Genomic DNA, 24,954 nt, shown 5'->3' on the forward strand with positions numbered 1-24,954 from the left:
TCTCTTCAGCACTGTAGCCAGGCTGACAAACAGTCAGAGCTCTACTGAGCCAACCATCCCTTTAACGTTAACTAGTAATGACTTCATGAACTTCTTCACAAATAAAATTTTAATCATTAGAGAAAAAATTACCAATAATCATCCCACAGATGTAATATTATCTACAGCTACTTTTAGTACCATCGATGTTAAGTTAGACTCTTTTTCTCCAATTGATCTTTCTGAGTTAACTTCAATAATTACTTCCTCCAAACCATCAATGTGTCTTTTAGACCCCATTCCTACAAAACTGCTCAAAGAAGTCCTGCCATTAATTAATGCTTCGATCTTAAATATGATCAACCTATCTCTAATAATCGGCTATGTACCACAGGCCTTCAAGGTGGCTGTAGTTAAACCTTTACTTAAAAAGCATCTCTAGACCCAGCTGTCTTAGCTAATTATAGGCCAATCTCCAACCTTCCTTTCATATCAAACATCCTTGAAAGAGTAGTTGTCAAACAGCTAACAGATCATCTGCAGAGGAATGGCTTATTTGAAGAGTTTCAGTCAGGTTTCAGAGCTCATCACAGCACAGAAACAGCTTTAGTGAAGGTTACAAATGATCTTCTTATGGCCTCTGACAGTGGACTCATCTCTGTGCTTGTCCTGCTAGACCTCAGTGCTGCGTTCGATACTGTTGACCATAATATCCTATTAGAGCCATTAGAACATGCTGTAGGTATTACAGGTACTGCACTGCAGTGGTTTGTATCATATCTATCTAATAGACTCCAATTTGTACATGTAAATGGAGAGTCCTCTTCACACACTAAGGTCAATTATGGTGTTCCACAGGGTTCAGTGCTAGGACCAATTCTGTTTACATTATACATGCTTCCCTTAGGCAGCATCATTAGAAGACATAGCATAAATTTTCACTGCTATGCAGATGACACGCAGCTCTATCTGTCCATGAAGCCAGGTAACACACACCAATTAGTTAAACTGCAGGAATGTCTTAAAGACATAAAGACCTGGATGGCCGCTAACTTTCTGCTTCTTAATTCAGATCAAACTGAGGTTATTGTACTCGGCCCTGAAAATCTTAGAAATATGGTATCTAAGCAGATTCTTACTCTGGATGGCATTACCTTGGCCTCCAGTAACACTGTGAGGAACCTTGAGTCATTTTTGACCAGGACATGTCCTTCAATGCACATATTAAACAAATATGTAAGACTGCTTTCTTCCATTTGCGCAACATCTCTAAAATTAGAAATATCCTGTCTCAGAGTGATGCTGAAAAACTAGTTCATGCATTTATTACTTCCAGGCTGGACTACTGTAATTCTTTATTATCAGGATGTCCTAAAACTCCCTGAAAAGTCTTCAGTTAATCCAAAATGCTGCAGCAAGAGTCCTGACAGGGACTAGAAAGAGAGAGCATATTTCTCCTGTTTTGGCTTCCCTTCATTGGCTTCCTGTTAAATCCAGTATTCAAAATCCTGCTCCTCACATACAAGGTCTTAAATAATCAGGCCCCATCTTATCTTAATGACCTTGTAGTACCATATCACCCTATTAGAGCACTTCGCTCTCACACTGCAGGCCTACTTGTTGTTCCTAGAGTATTTAAAAGTAGAATGGGAGGCAGAGCCTTCAGTTTTCAGGCCCCTCTTCTGTGGAACCAGCTTCCAGTTTGGATTCAGGAGACAGACACTATCTCTACTTTCAAGATTAGGCTTCAAACTTTCCTTTTGCTAAAGCATATAGTTAGGGCTGGACCAGGTGACCCTGAATCCTCCCTTAGTTATGCTGCAATAGACGTAGGCTGCCGGGATTCCCATGATGCATTGAGTTTTTCCTTTCCAGTCACCTTTCTCACTCACTATGTGTTAATAGACCTCTCTGCATCGAATCATATCTGTTATTAATCTCTGCCTCTCTTCCACAGCATGTCTTTCATCCTGTTTTTCTTCTTTCACCCCAACCGGTCGCAGCAGATGGCCCCGCCTCCCTGAGCCTGGTTCTGCCGGAGGTTTCTTCCTGTTAAAGGGAGTTTTCCTTCCCACTGTCGCCAAAGTGCTTGCTCATAGGGGGCCATATGATTGTTGGGTTTTTCTCTGTATTTATTATTGTGCGATCTACTGTACAATATAAAGCGCCTTGAGGCGACTTCTGTTGTGATTTGGCGCTATATAAATGAAATTGAATTGAATTGAATCTCGGACACACCCTTCAGCATCAGAGAGCGTCACACAGGCCAGGTGACAGAGAGGAGCGCAACGAGCTCATCTGTGCCAGACAGTGGCCAAAAATCCTTTGTTGCCATGGTAACCCCTGTGGGAAAACTCTGTGTGTGTGTGTGTGTGTGTGTTCTCCCAGCTGGTTAGGAGCTGCAAATAATTCTATTAGAAACCAACAAAATCTGTGAGGCTCTTCACATTTGAGCGTGCGAGCATCAGAGCGAGAGGTAAGAGAAGAGAGAGGAAGCTGAAGTGAGGCGAGCAGTCTGAGAGGGATTATTCTTTGTTTCGGGATGAGCCGCTGGCCTGCAGGCACACCGCACATAAAAGACAAAAGACAATGAAGGGAGGAAGTGAAGAGGGAGGAAAGAAAGAAAGGGAAATTTGCAGAGGTCGTATCGCAGGCTGCCTGCACAAACAGCAGATCGTCGAGCTGTGGGCGTAACCTCTGCCGACTGCTCTGTCTCTGCACATTTCGTCTGTCGGACAGTCCATCATGTTAAATTAAAAGACCGGTGCAGGTTTCCACCGTCGTGGGTCAAAACGCTGACCTTTACAGGCTCATTCGATTCGACTACAAACTGGATCTTACCTGGGCGTCGTAGGTGTGTCTGTGTGTGTAACTGGACCCTACCTCCACCGTCATAGCTGTGACTAATCTGAATGAAACTTTGTTACACATACAACCATTATTAATAAACATATGGTTTTCAAATGCATTTGTTGTAAATGGCAGATCTTTTGACTCTCGTAAACATCGTTCCCCTGCGTTTCCTTCACAAGTCACGTTCAACATACATCAGCCACACATAGCTTAATGGTCACGCATGGTGGAACTTTATTCAACTCACCACTAACTGTGGAATAAAGACGCAGCTTCCTGGCCTACACTACTTCCTGTCAGTGCCGACGGCACCACGCTGTACAATTACCTGTTACGATGGGCGGTTTTTATCCGGTCAGTTTGATCAAAGGTACTTTAACTGATCTGAAGATAACAGTCCTGGTTTGCAGAAGTAAACACAGAGCCTGCATCAGGAGGTTGATGTTGGTGGCACAGGTGTGTCGCACAGGAAGTCATGGTTCGAGTCACGCTGGGACTTTTTAAGTGAAACCCGGGCTGCTGCTTTAGCCTTGTGGCCAGCTCGGCATCCTGGATCTTTCTGTTTTCAGCTTCATTTCACATTTTTCACTTTCTGATTTGTTTTGTTGTTACTTGCTTTTTTACAGCTGTTGTAACTCGCTGTGTTTTAGAGCCAAAGGCTACTCGGAGAGGTGCCTGCGTTCCCCTAAACGTCATTTTTAGGCCTTCAGTTTAATCTGAGCAGATGTATCCCAGTCAGTTTTATACTGCCCCGGGGGGTTATACCTCTGTGTTAAATCTACGCTGTAGATGCGTCATTACCACAAACCCCTCCAGAAACCTGTGACGTAAACTGCCCGTCATCTCTACTGCCATTGGCCTGTTCAGTGCTGCTGACTCCTCTGATGTACTTTTTGGATTCATCAGTGAGAGGGTAACAGTTATTAAATTCCTGAAACCAGAAAACAAAAGTGTGAGCATTGCATTGTTTCTGTGATTGTACAGCATGTCTAAAACACCTGGACACCACCACCAGGTAATCGACTCACACAGATCATGCTAACTGATAACACAGGCTCTGTAAATCAGACTGAGGTCAATTACACTCAAGAAGCTTCCCACTGAGGAGCGTTCTGATGCTAACAACTTGATTGTGATGGATGCTCTCATCACTGCTCCAAATCTGTAACCCACAACAGCCAGCATTCATTAATCTACTCACATGGGGTCTTGCACTGAGTTGCCATGAGACAGAATAATTAGTATGAATTATAAGGCTGTTACCGTCCTCTGCCGGTGAATATCCAACACAGTCGTCTCCTTCCACAAAACAGAGAAAATGAATCCAACACCGATCACGTTTAAGGTCAGGAGTATCGCTCTCAGCAAGAGTAGAGCTCCAGGAGCGTGTTCAGATCCAACACGGGCGAAATCAGTATGAGAATGGGACTGGGTGGATGTTTGGGGGGTGGATAGAGTGCCTCTGTCCTGGCCTGATTATGCTCTTCACAGAATGAGCTCACATAACAAAGGATTTATTATCACTAGCTGGAGAGTTGCTGCAGTGTGGGAACCGCGCACAGCCGTTTCCTCTGCCAGGCACCCAGAAAACTGCGTTCCAGCTCTGATGGGTTTGACAACAGCACAGCCTGTATGCGTCTCTCTCTCTCCTTTGGCCCATAAAGCAGCCAGTGTTTCAGAGACAGCTGCCTCTCACAGGCCCAGGCTCCACCGTTCTCCTCCCCACCTCTGACTTCTCTTCCTGCAGGTACAACTGCAACTTTGTGCTAAGACATTAACTGACTGGACGCAGTATAGACTTGACACTGCTGTGAAAATGTTGCAACAAGTCCAAATGTTTCTGTGAAAAGACGCCTGATGTTGAGTTTAGTTACATTTCCTGAGCTCAGTGCAGGACGTCTAGCCTGTGGTAAGATCAGTAGCCTATTCTGGCTAATGTTAGCTAGCTTTGGCATTAAAGTATAGAGTCCACTTTTTCACTAAACATGTCGCCTGGTTGGCTATGTGAGCAGGTGATTGATGTGAAACTAAATCCTGAGGAGTACAGCTAACATATTCAATGTTGCAAAAAAAGCAAAGATATCAAACAAGAGTCACAGGATGAAAGGATCAAATGTATCTGTGGCTGTTTGAAGCTGAAGACAGCTGCAAATATATATGCATGGGATAAAACACAGAAAGCTGCATTTGCATCCAGTTAAAGTTGCATATGTGCTGTTTTTTTTGTTTGTTTGTTTTTTATCTAGGCATCTGATTAGCCAGATGGGGTCCTTTAGCTATCACATTAGCAAGTAGTAATCCAACAGTTACTCTCATAAATTAGCCTTGAGACATACAGTGAAGGTGAGAAGGAGATTCACTGTGTCTGTGAAAGGAACCAAGAGAGGAACCGTGCTTCTGCAGGAGGACGTCAGGAGTGTCAGGGAAGGATGTGAGGCTGCTGCAGGACATGGATGAGGGCACAGTGAAGTTGTGCAGTAGGAATAACAGATGCCTCCGAGCTCCTTCTTATTTGCAATGATGATGGACAGATCAGCAGGGGGTCAGGCAAGAGTCCCTGTGATCTGTGGTGAGAGTGGGGAGCAGGTGGAGGCAGGGTGGACAGCAGACCATATGATCGCGACAGGCACCAACTTTGACAGAGGGGAATTCAACTCATTTCATAAAAGATAAATCAATAAAATAAAAATGTGCTCGAGTTACAAAAGTGCAAAAATGTGTGTGTCAGATTTCAGAGGCAAAGCTGGAGACAAACAGGGCTTTTCTCCAGGTCCAGATGTGCGTCGCTGAACTCGCCACACACCAGCACAGCTGACTGTTTTCTCCAGCAGATCCACGCTGTAAACGCTGGACAAGCTGATGATGGACCTCTCTGTAGTTTCAGACACATGACAGTTCTTCCCAAAGCTGACGGCTGACAGCTACATGTTCAACATCCTTTGTCCACCATAGCCAGCATCCCTGCTCTGCACACAAAGCCTGAGCTGTCCCTCTGATGTCCTCATTTTCAGTATTGTCTCTTCTGCTCACTTGCAGCAACAATGTGAGCCTTCTGTGTCTTTGTCAGTGCTACCGTCTCCAAACCGAACAGCAGGTCTCACTGCCATCTGCTGCCCCTGAACTTCACCTCCGTCCACCCCGCTCTCTCCTCTTCACCTGTCTTGTGGACTCTCCGTTACTTTGGATGGTTGACCATGGGTATTTAATCTCATCCATCTTCAGTATCTACTCCATGTGCGTTCACCTTTCTGTCTCACTTCTGTTGACTGTCATTTTTCCAGAGCATGCCTCCACTTCCCCAGTCTCCCTACCACAGAGTGTTTGTGGCCTGGGAAAAGTAAAAACCATCAATGTCTGTGAGCTGTGTGGTGCTCAGCAGTCAGTGCACGGTGCTGATGAGAAGATGCACCGTCTGTGTCACTACAAGGCACCCTTTCACATGCACACAGTCATTTGATTCAGTGAGAATGTGGAGCAGAGCAGCTTTGAACGCAACACATTCACATCTGGATTAGTGTAAGTGCAACATGTCAGCCAGTCCTGCTTGTTTGGCTCAGGCTTTGCAGAGAACAGATCCCACTGCCATGCTCGGCCTGTTGAGTCTGTATCACCGATAAACTGAGGAGACACCAACCCGTGTAGCTGCAGCAGGCTCATCATCAGTGTCTCTGTTAGTGAATTATAAAATCGCACATGGATGTCTTCCAGTACAAACGAGTAGCCAGATACTTATGAGAAGTGTTTTCATAAGATGATGTCATACATTACCTCATCATTTATTTTTGTCACTGATAGTAACGTCAGCGTGAGAAGCACGGCTGGAAAATGTTACCAAATGTCGCTCTGGTGTTGCCAAGAAATATGAACAGCCCCTTCTCTAAGAATTCCTCTGCTGCATTATGACCCAACACTGAAACCACAGAGAGCTAATGGACCGCCTCTCACTGCAGCGACGTGACTGCTCGACTATCACAAACACACCTGGAGAGCCATTTCGTTCAGATTTGATCCAGTTAACAAGACCTCAGCTCCTACTTACTGTACATGTGTGAAGTCACAATATCCACATGAGCAGCACACGCCGTAAAGTCACCACGTTTGCACTATGTTCTGCTTCCCTCTACTCCAATGTCAGTGCTAATGTTGAATTTACCTGATGCAGATGTGGGTGGGTCTGTGCAGTGGGAGGGTCCAGTGAAACCACAGGTCTAAACAAACATGTCGCTGCTGGGGACAAAAACCCAGAAAAACAAAAAAGCCACAAACAAAGAATGTGAGCGGGATCCACACAGGAAGCTGCTCTCTCTCCTTTCATCAGGGTCTCTCACTCACTGTCTCTCCTTGATGCACACACACACACACACACACACACACACACTGTCTGTAGCTATCATTACACACACTGGGCTAAAGCCATGTGGCAAACACTCTGCTGACACACACTGTCTGCCTGTTTGTCCCCTCCCTCTCGCTCTCTCCCCTGAATCACATGGTCACTCTGTCATTTTCTCTCTCTCTCTCACACACACACACACACACACACACACACACACACACACACACATACCCTCACCCCCTGAGCTTTCCCGTCCTCCCAGCCTCTCCCCAAACAGCGACACAAGGCGCTCCTTCTTCTGGGTGAAGAGATGCTGTTTTGGTCCTGAGCTGCAGAAATATGAAATGAAACCTGACTCGGAGGTAAACACGCTCCGGGTCCTGAGTGGACTACAGTGAGGAGGCAGCTGTTCACTACAGAACAGCCATTCATTCTCTTACACTGTAAATACTCTAAGCACAGGTTTCCCCTCGCAGCCTGTGAGAGGAGCTCTCTGGTCCAGTTTGTTCGACACAACAACGAGCAGAATCCAGGGAAGAGGGGTCAGTTACTCTCTGCCTTACTTGTCAGTATACTGGACTGATTTGGATCCAACAGTAAACGGGCAGAAAAGAAAAGGAAAACGTGCCTTTAGGTAAGGCCATCCCCGTCTCACCAGCTAGCTTTAACTATTCAAAATTGGGAAAAGTACCTCAGAAACGTGCAGCAGTGAACCTGAGGAGGTCTAAAGCATCCTCTGCCAAACTGGTGGGATCACTTCAGGGCACGACACATCACAGACTCCAAACACCAGGATTTGGGCTCTAGGAATACAAACGGCATCTGAGGAATTCACTATGATCACTGTTCCACACATAACCTCCTCACCCTGTTATCCTTTAATTCATGACTGTTTTTCACTCTTATGTGTTCTTCAATGGGTTACCAGTTCCATGATGTATCGTAATTATTCTAGTTTAAATTGAACCAAATCTATGAAAGAAGCAGGGATGCAGCGAATGTCCACAGACTGAGTCTTTGTTAAATGTGCCAGTCGTCTTTGTGGTTGTGCTGTGTTCGATGCCCAACCTGTTCAGTTTGCCCCTCCCAAACACCGCCTGTGTTATAAAACTAACAGTGAAATGAATGAAAGTGAAAGTAAAATGGATCATTTACAAACAAGAAAAACTGAAATAAACAAGCAAATAAGAAAAAATACCGACGGCAGGGAGGTCAGACTGAGGGGCGCCGTATGCTCTCAGCTGTTTTAATGTCCTGGCACAGAATCAACACATGTAGGATAGAAATGCAGAGTATGGAAAGATGTGAGGGCAGTGGGCTCTGAGCTGTGCTGGTTGTGCCAACAGTGTGAAACTGACTCACCTTAATGCTTCAGAGACAAAAAGAGACAGCATGTAGTTTCTAGAGCAGAACGCCTGCAGGCTGTCATCAGAGTCTACAGCTGCTGGTTCTCTGAGCAAACTGCTTATTTGGATGTGTGCACCAGAGGTGTGGACTCGAGTCACATGACTTGGACTCGAGTCAGACTCGAGTCATTAATTTTATGACTTTAGACTTGACTTGAAAAAAGGTTGTAAGACTTGTGACTTGACTTGGACTTTTACACCAGTGACTTGGGACTTGAATTGGACTTGAACCTGTTTACTTGAAAAGACTTGATATTTTACCCAAATCTAAAATTTAACATACATATTATATAAAAAGTGCGGACCATTAATTCACTTTATTCATTCATTCATTCTTACCACACTCTGTATGTATGTGAGCGTGGGCTGTAGCACAGCCAATCAAATTAACCAGATTTGAAAAAAACAAGAACAAAAACGCTCGAGCCAAAAATCCTTCCAAGAGTAATTTCTTTCGGGTACATAAACTACGAAGTAGTCAACAAAAAACGAAATGCAATATGCAAAACATGCAAGAAGAGAATCACAGACGGAGATGGAACAACTTCCAACTTTGTCCGACATTTGAAGTTGCATAAAGAACGGTAGGTGGTGCTTTTTTTTTTTTTTTTTTTTTTGCTACGATGAGACAGCTGACTTAGCTAACTTCATCTTATTAGCAAATGTTCTTCGGGCTACGTTGATGATACTGTTTGGCTTTAACAGGTATGATATGTTTGTCATGCTATTTTAAATCCGGTCCTGCAAGTGCATCCAAGAATAACATGCAACTTGTTAGCTCAGAATTGTCGGTGAATGGTGAGCAGGGTCCGTTTCAGAAAGTGGGTTCTGTAGCTGTACTCAGTCTCTCTCCGTCTCCTCCCATCATTAACCCCGTAGATTTAACCCAGTTTAGACTGACAAATATTTATTTTACCATCACATCACAATTCAAAATCACTGTGTTTAATTTGCAATTAGTGTATGGTCGTGTTTAACTTTTGCATGTCTGAGCCAGGAAATTTTTTTTGGTTAGAAAATCTGGCCTACCTTAGTGTGTAATTGAGTAGTCCTGCTATACATGGCCTTTTTTCTTCTGTCATTTATGTCAATACATCAAATAAAATACTTTGATCTTATATTATTAGCTGTTGTTTATTTGCAAAGGTTATTCTCAACAGGGATGCTAGACAAAACGGCGTTTTCTACAGACAGCCTAGCATACGCTCTCCACTTGCAGTGAAAAAAAGAAAAAGAAAAACACCCCTTCCCTATTGGTGTTAGAGTTTACCATGTCAGCCAATCAAAAAAAAAATGATAAGGCAACATGTGACATTTGGTTGTTTAGGGAGAAGGGAAGTTTTTAGGAGTGACACCATGACGGAAAGCGGGCGAGCGAAAGAAAGAGAAAGAGAGAGTTTTCATATGTGAGACATTAGTGACGTTTAGCGTGTTTGGAGGCTATAGTTAGTTTGTTGTGTAGTTATTGTTTTGTATTGTGTGTCGGTTAGACTGCTGAATTTCATATTTGATCTAAAAAAGCTGTCAAAGGCAGATTCCAGTGTAAACGCTGTCTCCACATAGAAAACTGGACTGTTGCACCTCCAGTTGTCAGACCTGCAGGGTTTAGGCCTGTGCTGTTCTCCTCTGTCTTATACTGAACACAAACTACATTTTTTGGACTGGCACAAATAATTTGTGTGCCTTCTTATTTGAGGCAGCACACCTGATTGTTCTGTAAATAGATTTAAATGGTTATATAAAAAATGCCTGAGGCCTTGGCTGCATTTTTAGGTAAATAGTACCATATAACTTTGTTGTTTGCAAAACTTGTGCATAATTTTTAGAAATGTACAATTTCTATTTGCATTTCAAGTTATGAAAATGATTCGTTAAACATGTAAAAAATATAACTTTTTTCTACTCGGATTCTGAATTTTTGTCTGAATTTAGATCAACTGTGCTAAAATAGTATACCAAAATGAAAAAAATAACTCAAATTTCAGATATTTGAGGTTGTGCTGTAAATAATGATACCAAACAAGGCAAGAAAAACATATTTTAAAAGTGAAATATAGAAGTAAAATCAAAAGTAGTCAAGAACGGCCAATTATACCCGGACCCCAGAGGGTTAAAAAAAGACTTGAAAGGACTTGAAATTCAAAGTTTCGGACTTGGGACTTGACTTGAAAGTTGTCTGTCTTGACTTGCGACTTGACTCTGACTTGCTTGACTTTACTTGAGACTTGACTTGGGACTTACTTGAGACTTGCAAAACAATGACTTGGTCCCACCTCTGGTGTGCACTGTGTTCCAGCTGGAACCACTGCATCCATCTGTGTGTGGATACACTTGCCTGCATGTCTGCATCAGGAGAAAGCTTCATTTTGAATTATATGACAAAGTGCACATGCCTAACATTGCTGCAAGGCCGGGTGGGATTTATCATGATTTGTAAAAAGTGCACTTATCTATCAGCCTAAATCTGTCCGCCTGGCTGTTGCAGAGCACATTCAACCTGTTTATCCCAAAGAAATGCTGATATGGCTCTGGCAGCTGGTGGGAAATCGTCTCACAGACACACAGCTGTAATCTATCAACACGGGCCGATAGGGGCGTTAATCAGCACTGAAATGCTCGGCTATCAAAACTCCCCTTTTGTCTCATACTCTGTTTTGGAAACCAGCTTAGCGCCGACTCCCACTACCATCACCCACTCGCATTATCAGCTGTGGCAATGCTGTAACAGTGCACATACGTCTTTTCTCAGGCTGTAACGCTGCAGGTGGCTTCACAAGCCTTTTTACTAGACATCTGTCTTGGCTGTGATTAGCTAGCCAACACCTCCTAATTGGTAATACAGTCCTTTGACATAATATGTAGACGTTAGCTTTAGGCTACCTAGCATGAAACAACACTGTGTGGCAGTGTAGGTCAGACCTGCAGCCAGCAGATCGTGTGGAGCAGGAAAACCCAAATGTGGAGGCGAAGGTGAGCCGTTTATTCTGGCTGATTGGGAAACAGAACAAAAATAAGAAAACCAAACTGAACAAGGAACTAATCATGAAAACCTACACTGGGACAACACTAGGAAACTAGGAAGACCACTAGGAACCAGGAGACACAGGGGTTGGTGAGCAGACACAAAATATACACTGAGGGGCGATCAGGGAAGTGGAAACACAGGGGAACACAGCAGGAACAAATCAGACGTAACAAGAACACAACGGAGATGACACAAGGAAGTAAGACAGGAAGTAGCACAAACACCGAGACTGAGACAAGGACACACGAGGTTGTCAATAAGATAAAGATCAGTAAACATGGGAGAAGACAATGGACGAAACTAACTCAGGACTAAGACACAGAGAGGGCGAGACAAGATAGGCTGGGGAGACTTAAAGGACGCTAAAGACAGAACTCAGAGACAAAGACGATGACAACCAGACTGACATCCACACGACTCACTGAGGACAAAACACAGGGAAAGGGAAACACTAAAGGGAACTAAACCAGAACCATAATAGTCAGAAAGCTCATAAACAAAAGAAAACTGAACTAGGCTATGGCTACTATGGCTTGTCAACAAACCCTGAGTGGATGGTTGTTACACTGCTGAAAATATATGTATTTACTGTGCTGAGTTAATAAGCTGGTAAGGAGCTCTTCACATTTTGAAGGAGCTGTTGCAAACTAACAGCTCCTTGCAAACTAACACGTACACGGGTATTTCAAAAATACCCGTGTACGTGTGGACGTAGCCTAAATGTAACCCACATAAAATTAGGGTACCACTTTAAGAAGTTATAGATATGAGGAAAGATAGACAGCCTGCCCAACCAATCAGAATGCACAGGTCCCAGTATGCTTTGACCAATGGGAAAGCATCCTGCCGCTGTGTGTCCCACCCACCTGCTCTGTGTTCGCTGCTACGTATGTGTAGTCTAGTGATGGTAAATTTGATTCTTTTTACTGAATCGAGTTTTAATGAGTCACTCACCAAAGTGAATCGGGTTTTTTGAGTCATTTGATTCACTGAGTCAGTTGACCAGAGAGTGCAAAAAATGTACATTTTCACTCAAACTTAATTTGTTTCTCTTTTCATGTATATCCTACTGCTAAGATGAGTGATTCTAAAAGAAAACAACTATTTTATAGAGCAAAAAAGAGCAAAAAAATGTCTAAAGGGAACATTTATTTTGTTTATTTTATTTTATTAGTATTTTCCTTAAATGTGTCAAATATATATTTTCTCCTCTAAATGTCCACTGAGCTGTGAGCCAGGGGGCGGTAATGCACCTTAACATTGGTTGCCAACCAAGAAGAAGAAGAAGCTGTGAGCCAGGAGGGAGGGGGTGAGTGAGTGAGTGAGTGATTTGTTCGCTCTATGATTCAGCACAGGAGGGAGGGGGTGAGCGAGTCCTGAGTGATTCGCTTACCCTACGATTCAGCACAGCAAGGGAGGGGGTGAGTAGCTCAAATGTGCTGTTAGCATGTTAGCAGAGCGATGCTACTGTGAACCGAGGAGCTATTGTCTTGATGTGAGCTTCTACTCAGGGTTTTTTCTTCCAGTTCAGAGCACAAATGTTTTTGTTAAGATACTGGATGTTGTGTTTTTCTCCACAATTATAAGCTACATATGTTGCTGCTAACAGCAACAGGGATGAGTCAGTGAGTCAGTTGGGCTTGTGAATCATGATTCATGAGTCAGTAAAGTGATTCTCGAGTATTGAACGATTCGTTCATGATTCACGCATCATTAGTGTAGTCGCGTGCTGGCAGGAGAAAAAGAGAGCTGCGTTGCAAAACTTGAGAGACTGAAGTTTTTGAGTTGGAAAAAGTATTAGATATAAGTTGCAACCAACTGTGCTGCACATAGGTTCGCTGGTTATCAGCTACCTTTCATGTTAAAAGTAGCCAAAGTGAGTAAACAGGCGAATGCTGCAGTTTTCTGGTGACTTTAGAAAGTACCGCGTGGAGCTAAACTGTTAGCCTTCATTAGCTCTAGTTGTTATCAACTGCCTGAAAGTTCATCTCAATCTGCTCCCAGAAGTAAGGTAACACTTGAAGCGCAACTTGTGTTTATTTTCCTTCACATCGTATTACTGTCATTAAAGAAAAAAAAAAAACATACCCTGTTATGTTATTTAGAGCCCCGCATGTTCCCACCGAGAGACACCATACCATTGTCTTCAGCCGTGATGCGCTGAGATCAGTGAGCACATGTTGTATGTTTCAGTTTTAGTCTGTTTTGCACTTTATTGTTCAGTAACTGAATTTATCTGAATTGTTTGGTTAATGATTGTCGCATATGCAATAACTTTACTTAGTTTGATTGTAAGTTTTGATGTTTTCATAATGTATCTACAAAAGTGTTTGCATTACATTTTTTTTTAAAAAGCGTGTTGACAATATATTGCAGTAATGCATAGTTTGTGTAAGAGAGATGTTTATTTTTGCAAATTTGAGAGTATTTTAATTGCAAATTGATGTTGAATATGATGTCAACAAAATCCTAAATTGTGAATTATAGCTAGAACAGCATAATTAATATTTGAATTGCTCTTCTGACCCTGTCTGTTGACAGCATACAAAAAAAAAACAGGTCAGGTTTTTTTTGTATGCTGAATTGTTCCTGAGGTGGATTCCTCCGGTGAAATAGATGGCGAGCCTTCCCACCTGGACTTAGAGAAACTGAGATTCGCTTCTTTTCCACTAGATGATCTGCTGCACCTTGCTGTGTGGTAGGACTGTATCACTCACACTTTCTCACACAGCTGGTTATACATAAGACCACTGACTGACATTCTCTCACCCCTATTTTCTTTCACACCCTGGGAATTTTTTGGACTGTACCCCTTGGACGTTCTTATTTGGGACTTTAAATAATAAGCTGTTGTGTAGAACATTCTCCACATGTGAAAGGAGTGTGAGATTTTCATTTGAATGTACATTGGATTTGTGTAATCTGTTTCTATAAAAGTTACGGAGTCAGGGTACTAGGGTGCACCCAAGCATTGAAACCGAGCATTGAAACCGAGCATTGAAAACCAAAAGTAACACTTGGTTAGAGCTGGGCGATAGAATGATAACGATATGTATTGCGAAATAACTTTTGTCCTGTCTTAAAAAAAAAAAGAACAGCCAATCCAAATTAAGTAGCGCATAGCCGAACCAATCACAGCCGCAGCGTCACGTCACGTGACTTGTTACGTACAGCACAAGTGCCCAGCCACACATGTGTATTTGTTTGGGAAGCAGCCAGCCGCCGTGCCGGCCGGTTAATGGAGAAGATGAGTTTGCCCGCTAGAGAAAAATCAACCGAGAGCTTGGGTGACCAGGTTACCGAAGAGAACACAGATGACGGTTCCAATGCCGGAGAGATTGTCGAAAGGAAGGGCCAGAGAAGTTCCGTAGACTGAAAGCGCTAATTCGTCATCGAAAACAACCAGGAGAATCTCTGCGAAGCAACAACAGTCAATTGAGTCGGCTTTCTCCAGCGTCTTACCATATGACAAAAAAGCTAAGAGACATAGCGACATAACCCTGCACAATAAATCGAAAATTTATTGTCATCGCGATATCAGCCTGTGCGATGGGCCCATCGCAAAAGACTGCGTAAACTGCAATAATTGGGTACCTTAAAATGTTTACACACGTGCTTTAAAGAATTTACCAATCAAAGAAACCCCTTTACACATTTGACCAGTCGAATAGAGCCCTTCACAGCATTAACCAATCAAATGGATTAGAGGCCCGCCTCCTACGCAGGTGGGGAGCGAACAACGCTGCAGCAACGAGTCAGAGTTGTAAAGGCTGAGAGCGAGACGCATGACGAGAACGCTACTGACTATGAACTTGTGGCTAAAAAAAAAAAAAAAAAAAAAATAGTACCTCGCTTATTTGGAGGTACTTTGGATTTGATAAAGACGACGTTCTCCAAACACAGGTACTCTGCAAAACTTGCCGAACACTCGTGGCAACCACCAGAGGAAACACGACTAATCTCCACCATCATCTTCAATACAACCACAGAGAACTGTTTGAAGAGTTCCAGAAAGATGGGGCTAGCCAAACAAAGGTTGCTAATGTTAAAACAAAGAGCACAGCAGTCCAACAGCCGTCTCTGTATCCGAGTTTTTCAAGTGGAACTCCTTATGAGAAAACATCGAAGCGGTACAAAGAAATAACAGAGGCCATTACACATTTCTTGGCTAAAGACATGATGCCTATAAATACAGTTAGCAGAGAGAGCTTCACCAGTCTGATACATAAAGTGGACCGGAGAAACCGCATCCCCTCACGAAACTACTTTTCCCATGTCGCCATTCCACAAATGTACGAAACATGCCGCAAGACCGTCATGTTTGAACTGAGCCAAGCTGAAAACTGCACAAGCACTACAGTAAAGTTTCCTCTCCAGTTTTGACTTACATCATAACTCCTTGGTGAGTGGTAAAATGATGAACAACTGCATTGAGATCATTTGCAGTATAATTTAAGTTATGTTTATTTAAAACTGATTACAGAGACCGGGAAGGATGTCTTTCAGAATTCAAGCCTCAGAAATTTTTTTATGGGGGCAATGTTTCAATGTTAAAGTGCACTTTGTTGTTACACTGCTAATACAGCAGCTTTCTTTAAATAAAACTGTTGCAGTAAAACGGAAATTATGTATTCGTTTTTTGGGGGTTTTTGCTATTTATTTTATCGCAAGTCATATCGTTATCGCAATATTGATCACAGTTATCGCACATCGCAGGTTTTCCTAATATCGTGCAGCCCTAACATGTGCTCACTAAATGTAGTGGAGTGATAGTATAAATGAGCGTAAAATAAAAGCTTGAGGACCTGAGAAAATGTCCATCTCAGTGAATATACGCACAGATGCAGCAAAGCTTTAAACAGTCTTTCACGTTTTCCTTTCAGCATCAGTCTGGATGGAAAGTCAAAAACGAGAATGGGCCCGGTGTGGCTCTGAGTCACATCCACTCCACACATGGACTCCTGTGGATGAGCCTGTAGGTAACTACCAATGGGTGCGGGGGGGGGGTCAGAGGTCAATTTCTCTTTTCTGTAAACACACACACACGTCCTCACACTTGGCATAAATGTGTGAGACAGTAAAAGCTCTCTCTCCTTTCATCTTTAATGAAAAACATATTTGGTTCTGCGTTCCCTCCCACTGCACCAGCACCCACGCACACCCATTCACATCCTTTATAGAAACATACAGCACAGCGCTGCGGGGCTGAGGGAAGCGCTCATTATGAACATCAAAGGCCTCGATGGGCGCTGACTCGATCCTTTGAGACGATTGGAGCGTCTGACTCGGTGAACAAAAAGCTCGGACGTCTCCGCGCGCCTCTTACACCATCGACCGGGGTCTAAATTCAATTAGCAGGGCCGGCAGAGGAGGAGGAATGTAAAGATGTGAAGGAAATGGGTCATCGCTTTTTGCCAGGATGTGCTCGCAGCTGATGAGCGGCGAATCAGACTCCCACGTGTTGCCCCTGAAGCCCGGGGCCATACTATAGGAAGCTGCAGTCCTGCTGCGGGGCCACAGTGTGCCACTGCTGGAATGTTTGATTGAACAACGGTATTGCTGAGTGACAGTAACGTCCACGTCAGTTCTCATGTCATGCTCTGTCTGTCAGAGCCGACATGTTGTTCCCATGTGACGATAGCGAGCACTGGTTTCTTTGTAACAAGTGTCTGATTGCTGAGAATCTGGCTTCAGGCGTTTTTCCTTTCTGTCGTTCTGAGACAGAGAGGAACAGCAGAGCATCAGCGCCATCTAGTGCCTCTCATGGACCCTGAACCTCTGATAGGTCTGCAGAGGCGCACACAAACTGTGGAGCCCAGAGTTTCTTTGGAGTAAATGGGATTTTGATTTTCACATTGCACCAGTGGGTCTGCTCGTTTCTAGTCTGACGTCTGTCTCATAAATGTTTTACGAATTTTCCTTTTTATCGTTAATATTGGCCCTGTTTTCAGATACTAATGCAAGAGTAAGGGCATGTCTATGAGTGTATTACATGTGAACAGCTTCAGTAGTTAGATACATTAGTTACCATTACTTGGGGAGGGCTGTACCTCAGCGAGGTAGAGCAGGTCATCGATTGGTGCTTCGATCCCTTCAGTCTATGTTTCTTTGGGTATTGAACCCGCAGTTTGCCTCCGATGCATTCACTGAGTGTTAGAGAAAAAAGCACTCAGGTGTAGGTGAGCAGCTCTGCATCGCACCAGGTGATCTGCAGAACCCAATGCATCATTATTACAAACACTGTCTGTAGAGCTGCCATGCAAATATGTGGGCACGCTACTGTCTCTCAGCAGATACACCTGAGCCTGGTTCTGTCGGAGGCTTCTTCCTGTTAAAAGGGAGTTTTTCCTTCTCACTGTCTCCAAGTATTTGCTCATAGGGCACATGTTATTGTTGGGGTTTTCTCTCTTTTATTGCAGGCTCTTTACCTCCAAATATAAAGCGCCCTGAGGTGACTGCAGTTGTGATTTGGTGCTATAGAAATAAAATTGAATTGAATTACTTTAGTACTTTATCCTAAAAGTATCCCATAATAAACCTAAATGGCTCAGAAGGGCAAAGAAAGTATTCCAGAGAATGGAAACATAAAATACAAAAACCGAGTGAAGATCTCAGTAAATTAAAATAAAGACTTGAATGCAGATATCGTGGCGTGAGGTGGTAAAGATAAAGTGTGGAGCCACATGTGCAGGAAGCAGAGCTCGGTCCATGAAATCTCCACAGTCATACAGAGATCAACCCAAAATATGACCAGAAAGATACACAAATGTGACAGGAAGTAACTCCTAATAAAAACAAGAAACTAAAGCACAACTAAGAGAAGCAAACATGGCAACAAACATGACTGTAAGAATGACGATGAAGAGGGTGTTGCTGTTTGCACATGGGCACACAGAAAGATGGATTGTAGGAATTTAACCATCATAAACTGCTTCACAGAGTGAATGGGTTAAATGTAGAGAGGACTTTCCCCACGGGGATCAATAAAGTATACATTATTATCATTATTATTTTTATTATTATTATTAAACAGTTAAACTACTACGTACAACACTGTGGTTTTTGTGTGTGTGTGTGGCTTCTGGGGTCTTTTCAGTTTTCAAGACAGAAACTTGTTACTGTTAGAATATAATGTGGCTATTAAGAAGTCAGTTAAATGATACAACAAAACACTTTAACAATCAGCAAATACTTATTTAGGATCTCGTCCTCTACCCATGTGTTCTCTTCCAGCCCCATGTGTTGGCTTTTTGTATCTGAAAGAACACAAAATAATCCACAAAGTGGATCCACGCTTTGATTCAAGCTAAAAGGTGACAAATTCCACGAGGAAGAGGTGGGCAGGGCGGCGAGGAAACAAAGAGCAGCACAGGGTTAACCGAGCTGTTTGAAGAGTCGCAGAGAGCACATTCCACACGTGGACACAGAATTCATCCAATATCCTGTCAGTCTCTGAAATACTTTACTCAGTGCAAACGGCTCTGTGTAAGTCAAAGACGAATGCTTCCTGGTGATACAAAGGTCATGGGAAAGCATGACTCGGGGGTTACACACAGATTTATGTGCTCACAGGTTACCACAGAGGTCCGTTTTCATATGCTGACCTATGCGGTGCTACAAACACATGCACTATAGCCTTGATGCCAGGAACAGGGGCTGCAAAGCAACCAGACATGATGGAATTAGTGAGTAACACGACCACAAAGACACCTGAAATAACACAATGATACAGCGACAAATCCCCCTAAATACCCTCGAAGAAGTCAAACATGAATCACAAAGGAAGACACAAATATGAGACATAAAATAACAACTGTAGAAGAACAGCACCATGAAGCTACAATCCAGTGAAACAGCCTGCATCATCATAATTACCCCCGATCAGTCTGGGGGTGGGTATTCTGGAAGTGTTTTATTTATTTTATATATATATATATATATATATATATATATATATAAAATAAATAAACATATCATCAAGTCAGATTTGCTGTTAGCCAAATTTACTTTGGTTTCCTGGTGCCAGTTTTTAATATCATTAGCCAAATTTTTGGCCAATGGTAGCTGACTGCTCAGGCACCTCATTGGTCAGTTGCAGTGTTGATGTGGAACAACAGATTGTGCTTTTGGATAGCATAGCATAGCTTGTGGATAGTATAGCATAGCTTTGATGCTGACTAGGGATGGGTATCGTTTAGGTTTTATCCGATACCAGTACCAAACCGGTACTTTTGAAACGGTGCCGGTGCTTAAACGGTGCTCGAACCGGTACTTAAAGAATGAAGAACACAAACTTTGTCCAAAAACCTCTCATGTTTAGCTGTTTTTTTGTAAAAAGATAACAATGTTAGCCTTTTCTGCAGCTATAGGGCATCTATGGTCTCACTCTTGGCTGGAAGCAGTGCTTAAACAATGGAAAAAACACAAACTTTGTCCAAAAACCTCTCATGTTTAACTGTTTCCCACTTTTTCTTTGGTCATTTTAGCCTTTTTGGCCAGGGTGAAGGGAGTATCTGCCATCAAACAAGAAGACAGCCGCATGTAACTACGACGGTGTTTGCTAGTTCACCTTACATGCATTAATGTAATAACGTGGTTAGCCTACTCAACGTTAATTACACACGAACAACATGAAGCTACTCACGCAGAGGAGAACGGCTGCTGCTGCCATCATCATCCTCATCATTTCTGCTACGCTGACAGGGCTAGGGGCCAGGACTCTACTCTTCGGGTTTTTGGGGGATGTTGCTAACTCTGGTCCGATAACAGGCACCACACCCGCAGTAGATGTGCACGGTGTGAGGTCTCGCAGCAAACTATCAAATACGGTGCATTTCTCGGCTTTTAACAAAACACTATGCGTCGCCAGGTGTTTCATCAGATTTGAGGTGTTACCTCCTTTGACAGTATCACAGTATCAGCTTAAAGCACTTGTTGCAGGCTGCTGAGTTTGCATCTTTTGCTGTGAAGTACAGCCAGACTTTTGACCGCTTCGCCTTGGGCATTTTTAATCTGTAGCTCTGCTCTAAAAGAACGTAAGTACCTGGGCCCGCCTACTACGCTTGCAAAGGTAAAATGATTGGCTAGAATCCAAAGTGTATGACATCTCAGGAAAATAAAGCACCGAAATTTGCGCTGCTTTTCGCTCTGGTTACTACCGTTTATGTCAGAACCGGTGCCATAATGGCACTGGATACTGGTACCCATACCTAATGCTGACAGGTTGAAACCACAAAGAAAGGAAGAAGTTGGCAGTTCGCCTTGTGATCGGAAGGTTGCAGGTTCGAGCCCCAGTTTGGACAGTCTCAGTCGTTGTGTCCTTGGGCAAGACACTTCACCTACCGCCTACTGGTGTTGGCCAGAGGGGCCGATGGCGCGATATGGCAGCCTCGCTTCTGTCAGTCTGCCCCAGGGCAGCTGTGGCTACAACTGTAGCTGCCTCCACCAGTGTGTGAATGTGAGCGTGAATAAATAGTGGTATTGTAAAGCGCTTTGAGGGTCTCGAAAAGCGCTATATAAATGCAATCCATTATTATTATTATTTCATTAAATGTGGGAAAAAGCACAGATATTAGCCACGGTGTTTCTCTATAGTTTTAACACACACAGAACAGAAACAAAATTATTTCACAAATACCAAAACTACCATGGAAATAAATGATTATCTCCTCCGATGGCAATCCCTGCCCATTCTACTTTGGCAAATCTCTCAAGCTTCTCTAGATTTTCTGACATGCTCTTCAGTTCACCCCACAGATCTTCAATAGGAGTGCTTTGTGGAGCCCAGACAGTAATGTTCACTGTGGACCTCTAGAGGAAGTTCTTCACCAGGAGTGTCATATGTTTTGGGCCATTGTCATGTTGGAAGACAAAGCAATGACTCAGACCCAGTTTTGCTCCTGACTTAAGGTTTTCTGTCAAAGTCTTCACATATTTTGATTCCTTCCATCTTGATGAGATTCCCAGTTTGTCAGTCTATTCCTGTTTAGGGTTCTTGTGGGTTTCTTCTTTGAGACTACAATTCCCAACTTGGCGAAGTCATTCACTACTGTCTTCTGGGGTCTTTAAACCCATCTCTCAGTAGTTTGTTCAGCACTTTCAGCTCTCTTTGAATTTCTTGATGATCCTTCTCACTCCAGTTGCTGGCACTTGGAAAACTTGTGATAACTTCATATGTCCATTTCCTGCTTTGTGAAAATCAGCAATCAGTGTGTGTGTCAGCGGGCTGATAATATTTACCCACGTAAGTTTTTTTCTGAAATAATTCTGATATCATGTACAAATAGAATAGAACAGAAATATCCTGCATTGTCCCTCATTGGGGAAATTCATGTGTTCCAGCAGCACAGACAGGCAGATGGAGCATGCAGAGTCACACAAAAGTACAGAATATATCATAAAAAACAAGAAATAAGAGACCATACACCTATGGGCAACTAAGAATCACTAACTAACCCCACCAAGTCCACACAGACCACCCAGAGGGTGGCTTCAAACCCAGGACCTGCTTGCAGTGAAGTAAGTGGAAGTGGAAATGTGGAAAGACACATGAGGCCGGTGTGTTTTCATCTGGCTCAGAGATTATTCTGATGTAAGTTAGGAGTACTGCAGGTTAACTAACAATGCTAACGTAACATCCACCTGCACCTCTGTGGACCAGAGGAGAGCCTCTTTGACTCCACCTGTTGGTTAGTGGAGTCCCAGCCTCACGCTGGACATTTTCTCCGTTGTCTAGCTTCGTCTTTTGAAGCCAGACGGGATGAACAAAGTGTGGATGTGACAGAGAACACTCATGGCCACTGCGTGTTCATGTGTTAGCAACAAAATGAATATGTTCATGTTGCATCAGCAGACTGTTTACTGAGGTCATACATGAAGGAGAAGAAGGGAGTTTCATCCCGATCTTTGATTCAGTCCAGCTGTTGAAACCTGAGTCGTTCTCTGTTAGAAAAAAAGGTTCATTTTGACTTTTTTTCCATTGAGTTTATTGTCTGTTTAGTTTTTATTAGTTTCAGTTGTGTAATTATTACTGTATGGACAGCATATGTCAGAGGTAAGACTTAGGACACTCAGCACAGGTATTACAATAAAAACAAAGATTCTTCTGCCACACTTTTAGGACTTCAGCGTTCAGAGTACCGGTGCTTCTAATGAATGCAGTGTGAGCAGCTCAGGGTTTAGTATCATACCCAAGGACACTTGGGCATGCAGACCACAGCAGCAGGGATCAAACCACCAGCCTTCTCATTAGCAATGAGCTGTTCTGCCTCCTCCAGGCGCTCTCCCAGCCACGTACCAGCCCGACCCTGCTGAGGGTCTGAGACCAGACGGGACCTGCTGTGCTCACAGTGGTACGACAGCAAGCCTTGAATTTAAAAGCCGTGGACTCTTGTCGACGTCCAGAGTTTTAATAATCATGTACTGATGAATAGAGTTTTTACCAAACTAAGGATATTTCCTCCATATTTATTTTAGTTGGTTTTCCCGGTTCACAGAATCATGAACTATAATATCCCAGGGGCTTTGGTGACAACGACAACAATAGTTTTCGCACAACTGTCGCACTATTTTGTATGTGCTCGTTTCCTCATTAAATCGTAACGACCAGGGGAGACAAAAAAACCCCAGATAAATAAAAACCTGCAGATGTCATGCTGGATCCACAGGCTGCACACTGGTGGATTCACCTGGTAGCTCAATGCAAAGAAAGTGAACAAGGTTTCAGACTCTGCAGAGGCTTTTTTGCACACGTATGATTACAGGTGTGCCTTCAATGTGTCTTCAGCTCAAAAAGTTTGAAAACTACTGAATACGAATGACTGAATACATGAAAAGAAAAAAGAAGAACCAACCTACGAAGCACCTGAGAAAGCAGAGCGCTCATGGCAAACACTGATTTGATTTTTTCCACCTTCTTATTAAAAGCGGGTGACAGCCAGCGGCTGCAGCTCCTCCTGTTCCCGTCCCTGAGCTGTAATTATCGCCTCCGTGTCACCACCACACAGACGGAGCAGCAGGTCGTCCCTTTGAACTGCACCCTGTGCTGCTGCTGCTAATAAAGAGCCAACAGAGGCCCTGCACAGGTCGGCTCAGTCGCAGGCTCTCTTGAAAGGGATGGGACACAAAGCCTGCGGATGAGGAGTTGCTGGCTGTGGTTCAGGAGGATGTGGAGACGGGGGATGGACTGAGCTTCATAAATACCATTATGATCTTTGATGTCAGGCTGTGCTGTCTTTCCTTACTCAGGAGGAGTTTTCTGTGGACACCGCTCTCTCCCTGTACGGCTCTTTGCTATAATATTTGCAACCCCTAACCCTATGCAACATGGTGGATGTTAAGATGGTCCCTTTCTACCAAATAAACTTGGAAAGTTAAACTCGTGGTTTCCTGTGAGGCAGAGGAAAGAGCTCCCAGCAGTGAAATGTTTAAACCTGACAAAGGAACAGATTAAGTTGGAAGAATGTGATATTTCAAGACTGGGAACAGGATAATCCATGTTGTGTCCATAACAAATATCTAGATCTGTAAACAGTCATGTATCAATTATTCAAGAAGTCAACGACAGTATTTGCACAAAAACTCAATGAGCTTTAACCGAAACACAAAAACTGCGGGATTCTCCTACCTTGAATCGTACTTTCTTGAGCATCGTTACTTTAGTCCAAGTAAAATTAACCAAAACAAAGGGTTACAGAATTCCAGCCTCCATTCAGGAAAATCCAGCCAGAAGATCCAAAAAGAATCCCAGCGTGTCTGCAGTGAGGCGTCCGTCTGCCGGCTGTGTGTTTAACATGCCAAAGACAACAGTGCTGCCCTCCCCTCCCTCCCCTGAAACCTTCTGCAGAGCTTATCAGCTCATTCACTCGGAAAACAGACACACCCTCCTCCTCTTTCTTTTTTTTTAATGACTGGAGGGCCACTATTAACACCCCCGCCCCCCAACAATGCCCCACAGGCTAAATAAGGCTGATGGTAAGCTCTCTCAAACACCGCCCCTCTGACCCCCCCACTCTCCTCACTCCCCAACATTTACTCAGCTGCTGGCCCACAGCATCTCCGCTCAACATCAGACTTTATCTTCACAGCTGTTCATCTTTGTCTGTGAACACAACGCAGTCGGATGTAGAACGAGCTCCTGAAATTTAGCTGCAAAGTTTCTATGTGTAAAAGTTTTTAAGGACAAACATCATATGATCCAAACACAGCATGACTGTGTCTGCGGAGCTGGACTCAGAGTTCTGCGATGGACAGAGTTTAGTGTAGAGTCTGGTGGCAGTACAGGCTCTCAGCTTTGCTTTGCATGAACATCCTGTAATGTGGCAGCTTCACTTTGCTTCACCGTCCTTGGACCACTG

General features: G+C 43.4%; 1 protein-coding gene across 1 annotated transcript in view; it reads right to left on the reverse strand.

The window, feature by feature from the left end:
- The window catches only part of phldb1b (pleckstrin homology-like domain, family B, member 1b), a 131,935-nt gene extending 107,571 nt beyond the window's left edge, over positions 1-24,364 (reverse strand). The window contains exon 1 of the mRNA XM_039622756.1: positions 24,225-24,364. Coding sequence (XP_039478690.1) covers positions 24,225-24,248 — 24 coding nt within the window. The 5' untranslated portion in view covers positions 24,249-24,364. The remainder of the gene's footprint in view (positions 1-24,224) is intronic.
- Positions 24,365-24,954: the final 590 nt, after the last annotated feature.

Source organism: Oreochromis aureus, linkage group 14 (genome assembly GCF_013358895.1).
Source record: "Oreochromis aureus strain Israel breed Guangdong linkage group 14, ZZ_aureus, whole genome shotgun sequence".
Lineage (NCBI taxonomy): Eukaryota > Metazoa > Chordata > Actinopteri > Cichliformes > Cichlidae > Oreochromis > Oreochromis aureus.